The sequence below is a fragment of the Cygnus atratus genome, chromosome 3 (assembly GCF_013377495.2).
Source record: "Cygnus atratus isolate AKBS03 ecotype Queensland, Australia chromosome 3, CAtr_DNAZoo_HiC_assembly, whole genome shotgun sequence".
NCBI classification, from domain to species: domain Eukaryota; kingdom Metazoa; phylum Chordata; class Aves; order Anseriformes; family Anatidae; genus Cygnus; species Cygnus atratus.
Window position 1 is genome coordinate 48,270,481 of NC_066364.1, and position 12,622 is coordinate 48,283,102.

The 12,622-nt window shown below is 39.9% G+C and overlaps 1 protein-coding gene across 2 annotated transcripts in view; it reads left to right on the forward strand.

The window, feature by feature from the left end:
• The first annotated feature begins 2,581 nt into the window (after positions 1-2,581).
• AFG1L (AFG1 like ATPase) overlaps positions 2,582-12,622 on the forward strand; it is a 68,916-nt gene continuing 58,875 nt past the window's right edge. For both annotated transcript variants that reach the window (XM_035564859.2, XM_035564861.2), the window contains exons 1-2: positions 2,582-2,697; positions 9,206-9,432. In XM_035564859.2, coding sequence (XP_035420752.1) covers positions 2,619-2,697; positions 9,206-9,432 — 306 coding nt within the window. In that variant the 5' untranslated portion in view covers positions 2,582-2,618. The remainder of the gene's footprint in view (positions 2,698-9,205; positions 9,433-12,622) is intronic.

A 12,622-nucleotide genomic window follows, 5' to 3' on the forward strand; every position in this document is an offset into this window, starting at 1 on the left:
TTTTTACATGATATTGTCCCTTTCAACAGGGGTGATCTGCATATATACTTTTAGATTCCTTATTCTTTAAAATGGCATCCACCTGCTCACAGCTCACAAGTACTTACTTTGTGAACCCCTTTTTCCAAGAGCAGCTGTTTGAGCTGACTGAAATCCAAACTGTAAACCGACAGACAGGTAAAAATGGCTCTAAGTCCATAAATCTGAGAAAATTTTTGCAGCTTAATTAATCTGATAAGCAACACAGACTATTAATTGCATATTTGTTTTCGTCAGAATAGACGAGGCTAAAATCAAGTTTATCCCAGAGAGTTTTGTCATAACTCCAGAAGAGTGGCTTTTAATGGAAACTGTTGATGAAAACAAGCCACAAAATCCATTTTCTTAGAGTAGGGTGAATGACCAGGCCTAGGTCAAAAGTACCTACATGTATGGGAGCCCAAGACATTCCTGTGGTGGGAACATCTTGGAGCTTTGCAGGCGGGTAAACCCTGATCTGCTTCTGCAGGATTTCAGAGGTCTGGAAGAGATACAAAGATCCTTGGACATATACATCCCCATGGGTTGAGCACACCTGTCTTTACAAAGGAATGAAGTTCATACCTCCAGAGGCCAGAGGAGGCCTTTTATTATTCCTGTTTTTCTTTTTCCTATTGAGGACCACCTATACTTTTGGTTAGCTGGCAGACTAATAATGGGGCTGGGTTAAACAGGCATCAGTCTAATTTCTACACCATTAAAACTTTACTTTTCTGGAGATGAGTAAAGGGACAGAGACGGTGAATGAAGTGTACAAATGTGCTACAGAATGGATCTCTGTCTGTTATAAGACATCAACCGTAATAATCTACAGAAGTACTGTTCAAATTCCTGTTCTTTTAGTTTACCACCAAAGTGTGATTTTGCCAAATACAGATTCAGTTCCTGGGGTGTGCAATACAGTGAGTGTATCGTGGCATTTCAAAGTTTGTGATGTACAGAAGCATTGCAGAGAGTTTATTCAGTTAGGTAGAAGATGTCTGAACAGACACAAATGGGAAGTTTTTATATGCTGTCTTGGATAACAAGGTTAAACAGAGAATCTGTTAAGAAAAAAAACAGTGACAATTTAAATAAATCAGATGTTTTTGCTGAAGATTATGCTGTCATTTTCTCCAATTATTCTTGACATTTCACCCAATCGTATTGTGATCCGAGTTAATAATGGAAGAAAAAGAACAGCTCTTGTTGCCTTGTTTATTCTTTGTTCTGGAGGAGATAAGCTGTTTATAAAGATATTTGTTATTTAAATCACTTTTACTGAAGTTGTTTGTTTCCTTGTCTGAGATTCTAAAAATATTGCAACAATTGTGATGCATCTTTGAAATGTCTATTCACTTCACTATGATTTATACTGAAATTCATTCCTAAATGGGCACAGGTGTTGATAGCTGTAACGTGCTAGAATGAGTCAAAACCAATAAATGCTCAATAAAGGAAAGATGAAAGAAAATGCACTGAAAACAGCTCTTTTAAAATGTGATAAATTGGCATTTTAGTTCAACACTTAATTAGGTATATAACATTGGAGATGTCTCTGGTGCAACTATGTATTTTAAAACAGCTGAACATGTTAGAATATAACTTCAACTGCTGTTAATATTTTCAAGATCATAAACATTATTTTAAAAATTAGCAATACAATTCAGCGTAATTTACTTTTGTTTGCAATGAGTTCTTCAGTACTTTGATGTGATATTTTGCTATACTCTTATTAAAAAAAAACTGTTGGAGAGTGTTCTATAAAAATGACTCGTTCACTTTCTCATGTTGCGCTGAAATTTACTCTAGAATAAGTTGTAGGAGTTCTGATGTTGCAAAGCCAAAAATAAATGAAAGTCTTTCATTTGTGCATTTACCACAAGAAGACATTTTTTATCTTTTTCTTGTGCACTCAGTAGTTAACATCTATTGAAGCCACACACTTCAGAACACACTTTTGGTGTGTTTCTGACAGGAATGGAGGGCCAGCTAGCAAACAGGCAAATATTATGATGAATGACTCCTGACTGCCAGTGCCCTTTCATGGGAGCGTATACTTTTTTTTTTTTGCATCGTGTCTTTCTGTTAAAAAACCTTTATATAAAGTCCAAATGCAAGTGGGTGGACGAGATAGCCAGCTACCTACCAGATGTGGATGCCTGCTAGCTTTTGTGGAGCTCCCAAGGGCACCAAATGGGCACCTGAGGTGCTTCTGCGAAGGAGAAGCCTTACTGTGGCTGGCCCTATGAGGCTCTGTCAGCACCCAGGTTTGGGAAATCTGCTTTTACGTTAATATATCTCACTGTTGCAGTTTAAATGTATGTTCACACACATAAAAGTGATTGTACAGCTGTGTGTAGACGGGATATGACTCTGACCAGGAATATTTCTCCGTTATATTTTACGGTCCACTAATTTAAAGGGAAATAACACAAACTAGAAGTCATCAAAAAAAAAAGGAAAAAAAAAAAAAAGACAGAAAGCTGTGAGAACTGCTCCCAGCCGGGTCCACCGGCCTCTCCTTCAGGCGCCTCGCCCCGGGACTCCATTTCCCAGCGCTCCCCGCGCCCCCCAGCCGCCGAGGCCGCGCCGAGAAGATGGCGGCGCCCGTGTCGCCCTTGGTTACTGCGCGCTGCCTGCTGCGGGCTCGGGCGCGGGCCGCCGCCCTGCGGAGAGGTCGGTGCCGCCGGCCCCGCCGGGGGAGGGAGGGCGACCGCAGGGGGCTCGGCGACCGGGGTTGGGCAGGAGGGAGCCGGGATGGGGGGTGCAGGGCGAGCGCGGCTTCTCCGGGAAGGGGACGTGCCGGTAACGGGAGCTGCCGGCGCCGGGCTCCGCCGCGGGAGCACAGCCCCGGGGCTCGCTGCGGTGACGGTGCCGCTCTGTGGGTACCTCGTGCCCCGCACGGCAGGGCAGCCCGGCCCGGGGCCTCGCTGTTGGGGCTGCTGCAGGGGGAGCGCAGCCCTGCTGCACGGCCGGCGGGGCGAGGAGGGGGCGAGGAGCAGCCTTCCAGTGCCTAAAGGGGGTCTACAGGAAAGCTGGGGAGGGACTCTGTCAGGGGGTGTAGTGAGAGGACAAGGGGTAATGGCGTTAAAGTGAAAGAGAAGAAATTCTTCACTCAGAGGGTGGTGAGGCACTGGCACAGGTTGCCCAGAGAAGCTGTGGATGCCCCATCCCTGGAGGTGTTCAAGGCCAGGCTGGATGGGGCTTTGGGCACCCTGGTCTGGTGGGAGGTGTCCCTGCCCATGGCAGGGGGGTGGAACTGGGTGGGCTTTAAGGTCCCTTCCAACCCAAACCAGTCTGCGATTCTGTGATTTTAAATGTGTGTTGTGTTTATTGCTTTAACGTTACCATTTTTAAAAAGTTGTCAGACCAAATCCAGTGGCTTTAGCCACAGTCCCATGCATCTGTAACGGCATCCATATTAAAAGGGAATGAATGTAGTGTCTACATTTATTGTTTGAGAACATGTGCAGAGTGGCCAGCCACCACTACACTGACCTGGTTTTTATGATCATTGGTTTATAGTAATTTCTTTGATTTTACGATTTGCTTACCACGCTTCTGTACCTTTTCTTTAATTAAAAGACTTCACAAGTAATATTTGTGCAAAGCCGCAGTTTCCCTGACAAGCTTTCATGTCTTTCATTTCTAGCTGAGATTGTTGATTGGGCTGTGCATGGAAACAGTACAAGAAATCATATTTTCATAATAATAACACAGACATCTATGGAAAAATCAGAATTCTAGTTCTACTGTAACACGTTTCTCAAGAAGTTTAAATAGTGAATATATATTCATATAATGCCCTAATGAATGGACTATAAGAAGGCTAAATAAGGGTTAAGTGATTCATCTAAGGTCATATGAGAGGACAGTCTAAGTCCTTGTTCTTATATCGTATTTGCAAACTGATTTGGTCTGCTCATTTCAGCAGCTGTGTATTTAAGAACAGGGACAATTTCTAAAAGTTGCTTTCTATTACAACACTCCCCACCCCCAAAATTCCTGTGTTTGTGAAAAGCTCTCAAGGCAATATTCTGTCTGTGAAGCAGTAATGAAACAGATGTGATTTCTGGGTTGGCAGTGTGCCTTAACACTGTTCCAGCTTCTTGGTTGTGACCGTCAGCCAAGGTGGCAGTTGTGTGATTTTTATTTATTTATTTATTTACATGGGGGTCATTAGCTTTGGTGCAGTTGTAACCCCAAGGGTGACATTGGTGTAGCTGTAGTTCTTGAACAACTAGTAATTGGAAGTATTTTCTGTCTTTAAGGCTAATAATGATTAACAACTATAACAAAATATCATAGGAAGTGGTTAATTCTCTCTCTTTTGAGTCTTTCCAGTGTATTTTCTTCAGAATTTGCTGTAATCAAACACAATTTGTGAATGTAGGAGTAATTAGACAAATGTAACTATTCCTAATACTTTAAAAGGTGATGTTGTCTTCTAGCCTTAAGCTCCATAAAGGAAAATTATTTCTGATCCTTCTCACGATACATACGTACTGAACAAAAGTTAAACATGTTTTTTCATAATCAATCCCTTGAAGGGTTTGTTTCAACTTTAATTTGTTTACAAAATTAATAATACATATTTACATGTGTACTGTATGTGACTGACACTGTAGTGAAGTGAATATCGTAATCTGAAGCTCGATTTACCTTTTGCAATAGGAATTGTTTAACCTTTGCTTCTTTAGCTGGATATTATGTATCTTTTCATGGTTTTCCTTTTTTTTTTCCTTTATATTTCTTTTATATGTAATTCCATTCAAGGTTCACGGTTCTAACAACATGTTTAAAAGATGCTTTGTTCAATAGCAGTAAGGGATCTTGCAGACCAAATTTTAATTGATCTGTGGAGTACGACACTTGTTCTCTCTGAGTAATGAATAATCATTTTAAATGCACAAGATCCTTTTTTGCATAACTTTGAATTTATTAATGTCAGTTTTCAAGGTGTTGGCTTCTGCCCTCATAGACAGAAAAGGTGAAATTTGTCTTAGGGAAGCCCAGGTTCTTTTCCTACCCCCTCAAACACAGGAGAGATAAGGGCCTGCTAGGGGTTTTTGTCATGGGAATTCTCTTCCGATAGACGAGACATCACAGTTCAATAGCTTTCATAATGAAATCCAACTGCTAGGGGAGGAAAGAACAGATTTACCAGGGTGAGTGGTGTTTTTCTCAGTCGCCCTTCTGTGCTCTCATCCTCTTGTCAAGATCAGTTTATGATATGCTACAACCCAGCTTCCATTTCAGATTGTCTTACATAAATAACTCTAGTGCCTGCCTCAGCTGTGACTATTGCTCTCAGAAGCAGTGTCATTGAAACTCGCATGCCTTTTTCCTGTGCCCTCTCAGACTTAAGTTCTAAGTGGCAGTAGGAAAGCTCAACAACATACTGATTAATTTTTCAATTTGTTGCTTTTTTCCAGAGCAGAAGGTCTTTGGAGTTAAGAACGTTTTTTTTTTTTATTTTTTTTTTCCGTGGGTACTTACCTTTGCAGTGATAAATGAATGCTACTTTATTGAAGGTATCTTAAGTAAGTCACTTTAAGGGAAATTTCTATAGTTTCAGATTGTCATTTCCATTAAGCACTTTTAATTAATTAAGTTTTTGTTGGCTTTGGTGATTTTTTTTTCCTCTGGTTTCTCCAAGCAGGACCCTTTTTGTGTGTGTGTGTGTGTGTATCGCAGCAGGTCATTATTGCAACTTGATCTGTGATGCTTGGATAGACAGGCAGAAAGGCAAATGCAAGCAGCTAGTTTTGTGGCTTGAAGTAAGAGATCGGACTAGTACTTATGTTTTAGGAACAGCAATTCAAAGTTGCAAGCCAGTGGCAATTCTTAAATTAGCATTGAATTTTAGGCAAAATGTGAGAAAATCCAATGCTGTTGTGTAGCCTGGGGGTGGGAAAGATTATGGATAAACACATGACTCTAGTTTTACATTGTTTTATGTAAAACTGAGTAATGAGTTACATTGAGCTTTTCTGTAATCCTGTCTAGAAAAATACATAGAAATAGAAAGTGGTTTCTCTGTGTGTGACATTTAAACATTCAAAAGGGAACTAATACAAGGAAGTAATGGTTTATGTAACACGAATATGTGAAGTAGTAGGAGAGAAAGTGAGTTTTTGCAACGTAGGGAAGGCTGCTAGGATTAATGCACTGAATTGTAGGTAAGTGATTCGTAGTAAAACAGTAGTTTTCTTGGTATAAAATTATGGAAGGTAATTGTCTGGTATTCCTCTGCTATATATTAAAATTTCTAAAAATTCTTTTTCTTTATTCATTCAGGGGTAAGGAGCTTTAGTGGTGTGGATGGTTTTGCAGTGTGTCCCACAAAATACAGTTTAGAATGGAAGACCCACGTTTTTTTTTCCTCTCTCTAGTTTATCACTTGAATAGCTGTCTTCTGTTCACTTAAAACCCCTACACACTTCATTTTCTTTCTAGGGACATCTGACTTTGCTTTGCAGCTACACCTTTGAATTTAACACTTACCAGTTACTATGTGTCTGCCGGTACCCCCACCAGGTTTAAATCCTACCATTCAATATTATTTTAGGAGAAGAGTGAGTAATTTGTGCCATGACACCCTCTGTCATCACTTGCACATACTGTTCATCTCTGTCATCTGTTAATGACAAAGTATTTTATTCCCATTCCCGGGATGGCTAGCTGTAAGTGCACGTAACCTGAGACAAAACCCACGCTTCTGAGAAGTCCTGCTGGTGTGCTATGTCCATAGCCAGGAAAGTCATGAGCCACAAATGCTTTCTTGTCCCTAAGTCAGCTTTTATTTTTATTTTTTTTCCCTTCTAAAATTCCCTTCTTAAAATTCTCTCTTCATCAGTTGGTCCATTCACTGCCTTAATTAAGTTTACTGGTTATTTCCTTTTTTCTCTACTCAGTGCTGTTCATGTATCTGGAGATAGCTATGTGCTTTTCTTTAGTCTTCTGTAAAGGTTTTATTGAAATTTTTGCAATGAAAAATTCTGAACTCAACTCTCTGAGATCTCTTCAGCTACGGGTGATCTAATTACTTTTAATTTGTAGCAGTAACTCAGCTCCTTCAGGACAGAAGAACCTGGTGAAATCATTGACTACAGATGTAACGACTGACTTCCTTGCTTTGGAGAAACGAAGGTCTTACAATAAATAAATTAATGAAGTTACAATATAAAAGGATAAAATTGTTCAATTAAAACAAATTATTTGGGACAAGTTTAAACTCTTCTGCCCCGTTGAGCCCTCTTATACCTCCTCTGTGGGGTGTGACCCATGGTTTAACAAATACTACTTTAAATAGTCTTCTAGTCTCTCCATTGATTTCGTACCTTTCATGAAATATGGTGAGAAAACTTAAGCGTGTTCCAGGGCAGATCATACCAGTATTGAATAGAACAGGGTTATTTCACGCGTGCTTATGTTTTGCCCCTTGTATCTGTATATACACAAACATGCACACACACACCTCGGAGTACTGTCTCCCATATGTAGTAGTGTCACGGTGATGTTTCGCTGTCAGTCTGTGATCCAGCATAGCCCTGGATCTTTTCCTGCAGAGCTGCTCTTCAGTTGCTCGTTGTCTGCCTCTTAAGTTCAGTTATTTATCCCCCCTAAGCACAATACCTGCTTTCACTATGTTCTATTTCTGTTAGGCTTTTTGTCCAGTTGGTCAGAACTGCCTTGCCTTCCAGAGTGTTTGCAACACCCCCCGACTTGGTGTTACCTGCCGGCCCAGTCCATAAACTTTATTTTGCCCGATACAGGTCATGAATGGAAATTCTGAAATGCACCAGGCTGGGATTTTGAGCTCTCTCTGAAACTGGATTGGAAACACGCATCTTGCTTAACTGTAGTACCCATTCATTATGTGTAGTTTTCCTAGCTTGTTTTGTACCTGCTCAAAAGTTATTTCACTTAAATCTAGCGTTCCTACTTTATATAGGAGAACACTGTGAGGCCCAAATACAGAGGTGTTAGTGCAATTAAGATGGTTTTCCTTTTTCCAAGCGTGTTATGTGGTCAGAGAGGAAAACTCCTTGCTCCTGAGGAGTTCGTGTTGCTTGTCACTTATCATGTTGTTATCTTAAGTGCTTTTAAAAAAAAAATAAAAAAAATAAAAAAAATCCTATTTGTAATCATTCCAGTGTTTTCCTGTGGTTTAGGTCTGTGTTGACTGACCTATGATTTTTCTGGATTTGTCTTTCTCTTTTTAAAGATCACAGTAGTTTAATTTTTTTGTGTGTGTTTTTGAACCTCACTCGCCATCCAGGAGGCCTGAAAGAAGACTGTTAGAGGCTGTTATGTTGCTTAGGGAACTTACCTGAAGCATTTAGGGGTGACTTTCAATGGATCTAGCAATGTTCAAATTATTTGAGATTGTTCTGTTTGCTATGTGTTTTTCCAAATCTGTTTCTTTTGTCATTGGTACAAATTATGTTACTTGTGATTATACTTAAGCATTTAAATTACAGCATAAGCAACACCTTTTCATAAACGCCTTTTCAATGTATTCTGTTGTTAGGTGTCTGAGCTTACTGATTTAGCAAGCATTCTCTGTAAGCTTGTTCTTTCATTCCTAGTTATATCTTATTTCAAGCCTGGTGATTGTGACTTATTTTTAAATTTAAACAATTTCTGCTTGGGCATGGTCCCGTCTCTTCTAAGTAGAAGATAATGCCAGCAAAGCGGGCTGTGGCGTTGCAGGGCTTCACAGTTATTGGTTTGTTTACTGTGGTCTTTGGCTCTTCAAATGTGCTTACAAAACTCATAGGTTGGTCTTATTTAATAGCTTTTAAACTCTCTTTCAGCCCACCTCTCTAAAGGATTAATCTATTCAGAAAAATGCACTCTGAGAGAATTTTTAAGTGACTTTGCCCCAGTTTGCAACAGATCTGTCAATGCTTCCCTTACAACAGCACATCCAAATCTTACCACCTTTCCAGCTGAGTTTTTTGTGTGTGTTTTTTTCAGTAATAAAAGTGTTAAGACATACTAAAGGTGTTTTGTAGTAAGAAGTTGATTTAATGAAAAAGAAAGGGGTAACGTACTCTAGTGGTTGTCTAGGTAAGTAATGTATGTCTGCCTTTGCAAGAACTGTTAACAATGTAGTTTTTTTTAATGAATATAAGAAGGTACTTCTCTATTAATAAGTCTACTTCTCTTTTTACAGCATATGCGAGTCAGGTGGCAGATGAGAAGACAGTCACAGGTACTCTTAGAGATGCTAACGCTAGAGCCTTGTTGGTTTGCAGTGGACCTTTGGAACATTACGACTTTCTGATTAAAGAAGAAGAGCTGAAGAATGATGAGCAGCAAAGAAGAGTTGTGCAGCACCTGCAAAAGTTGCACGAGAACCTTAAAGGCTACACCATCAGTTCAAAAAATCTTCTCTCAAAGGTGGGATTTATAATGATGATAAATATTTTTTTGAATTTTTATTTGCTCATAAGGCTGTGCTTAAAAACACAAATTTCTGTCAATAACCTGAGTCTTATTTTTGCAGCTGCGTCTTTACAGGTAGATTGTTGTTCATGTTTGGCTCTCTGTACTTTATTTTTTTCATTTGTAAAATTCCAGTGGCATGCTACCAGCAAACAAATGAAATGTTATTGAAATAATTCTGAAAGAAAATCTTGTGTGATTATGGTTATGTCCACTGTCTGCCTTTCCCAGAATGTTATTTGTCTGTAGGAGAGGGTAGGCTGGGCTAGATACAGTGATAGATAACAGTGCTAACTCAAGCCCTGTGTTTGGGTTGCAGACACTGAACGTTGATGTGTTGTGTCGTGACAAATGTTCCATGCATAAAAGTGAAATCAGCCATCAGAATCTAAGTAATCCAAGTTAAATAATTTAGCTCTGCAAAACATTATAATATAGATCTGACATGACTTCAAAAATAAAGATTTAAAAAAAAAATCTGGCTAGTGTTGTTAGTCCCCAGCTGCGGGGCTAAGAAAAGAAGGCAAGAGGTGTGATCTGCACCCCAGATGTATTTTTGGGGTCGTCTTTTAAAAGAAGCATTAACAAAATTAACATTTTTTACTGTTAGAAGAAGTATTAACAAAAAATCAGGCGTGCACCTGTCCTACAGTGCATTAGCAACCTAAGTGCCTTAGCATTATTACTGCTGCGTGCCTGCTGTTGCACTTCTGTAACTTTTTCCTGGAGTATTTGATGCAATATTTTCCAGAGCTGCTGTGGCAGTACTTTTCTTGTCTTGTTCTCATGCTGTTGTTCTTGTACTGTTTCTCCTGTGGCCTTGCACCTGCAAATTCTGTTAAGTGTTGTTATGGCAGGTTCTCATGGGAAGCAACTAGAACTGGTGTGAGAATGACTTCTCTTCCCCTGCTTTCCTTGCCTCTTGTTTTGTAGACTTTAGTTTATATACCAGAAAATCAAACATAGTGCACGGCAAAGTAGATAAGTCTTTAAATACTTGATAAATATTAGCCAGTGATAGATGTTCACAGAAGCTGAATGACCAGTGAAGGTGCAGCGTTTGCACCTGATTAGCATACTCCTGTCAGCACAGAGTCATAAATAGGAGTGGGGGACACAACTGGGCATTTGAGTGAGTCTGATGAAAATGGTATCATGACGGGGAAAAAAGCATAGAAAAACACTAATTGCCATCATCGTCTCGTTTGCTTTCTTGGCCTCTTGCACTCGGGAAATACGTCCTGTGTCAACAGCCTCGCTACTCTTCCCAGCCAGTCACTGGGAGTTTTCTGTGTTCTTTTTCTCTATTGCATGACTTTTGCTTTTATTTTTTTTCATTAAAAATAACTTTCACTGTTACAGTCAATGTATGTCATCAGCTTCAGGCTGTGTTAATAGATCTCCACAGCAGCCTCTCTCAGTATCCATTATGCAACACACCTCATCTCATGGGCATAAAACTGTTTGTGTAATTATTGGACTTCTTACTTAACTATATACTTGCCATTGCAACCGCAAATTCACCGATTGCCTGGCACAAATACTATATTTTGTTTGCGTGGCAAGCTGAAATGGTGTAGCATGAAATCAGAGGAGCCAAAACCTGCAGGGCCTAGATACATCTAAATGACGTGCTGTCCTCTACCTTTTAGATACCAAACTACAAGTTACCAATCTAAGGTTCTTGAAATATATACTAGCTTCAAGGAGTTAAAAAAGCAGAGAATAGAATATTACTATGAGAACAAGTATTACCCCAGTAGAAATACCTGCTTCAAATAGGCAAGTGTAGCAGTGTACAGAGCCTTGGGACAGGGTGCTCATTTATCTGTCTGCCTCTGGTATCCAGTGAAAACTTGAGGCTCGTACTTGTAGATGGATATCATGTATCTGCTAATCATATGCTTGACTGAAAATATCACAAATGTCTTCCTGCCTCCTGACAAAAGGAAGCAGACTAGACACCTAAGAAGGAGCTCTTTTTTGTTGGTCATAGAATCATAAAGATTGGAAAAGACCTCCAAGATCATCTAGTCCAACTGTGATATACAGAGAGAAGAAACCTGAATGAGAAGTAATTCCAAGAACAGAAGTAAGACACTCTGGAAGGAAAAACATGAGAGTGGTTAATTAAAGGAAGCAAAGTGCTAAGGCAAGTTGGTTCCTAGAGGGCAAGGAGTATGTCTTCGAAGTTCTGTTCTGAATAAGTTAATCCAGCTTTGAGCAGGGAGTTTGACCATGTAGTCTCCTGAGGTCCCTTCCAACATAAGCGATTCAATAATTTTGATTTAGGTAAGGGGTTTGGAGCCAAGCAATTGTTTGGAGGATATTTTTACCTTCTCCAGCTGGTACATTAGCTCCTCACATTACTTACCTTTTTACTTAGCCAGCTGGTCAAAAGAGCTTATTCTTCTGCTATGTTTAGCGCTGGTGCGGCCTCACCTTGAAGACTGTGTGCAGTTCTGGGCTCCACTATATAAAAAGGATGTTAAAATCCTTGAAAGCATCCAGGCCAACACAGCTGGTAAAAGGGCTGGAAGGCATGTCTCTGAGTAGAGGCTGAGGACAGCCAGGTTTGTCTAGTCTGGAGAAGAGGAGGTTCTCTGCAACCTCCCATGTTGTCTTGTCTCTTTATAGGCTAACTCTCGAGTCTAAACAAGACTCTTCGTTGACTGTGAGCAAGTATTGAAGAAAAGAGAAATTCGCTGTTTCAAAAGCGGTTATTGCTTATCTTTGTTATCCAAAGCAATATTGTGGCATGCCTGAAAGAAAACTGTTTTCCTTTGGTTGTAAGGAGTTCAAGCTGGATTCATAAACCTCTTTTGTTGGTGTGAAGTAGGCAAATTATTTCAATAAGTGTGATCTAACAGGCCAGAGACTTATGTCCGAAGGATGTTTAATGTGAGAAGTTGTTCTTTTTCTTTCTTTTCTCTAGACTTCATCTTAAGCTTTGGCATTGGGCTCATAAGCTCTTAAATCAGATGTTTTAAAACTATCTGCAGACCCTGTACCCAACTAAAAGAGAATGTTGCTCAAAAGGATACCGGTTATTTGGCTTGCTCCCGCATTATCTTTTGGGCATACTGCCAAGCTTTTATCCATTTTCATTCTGTAGAGGAGTGACAGAGGAATGATCAGTAGGCTA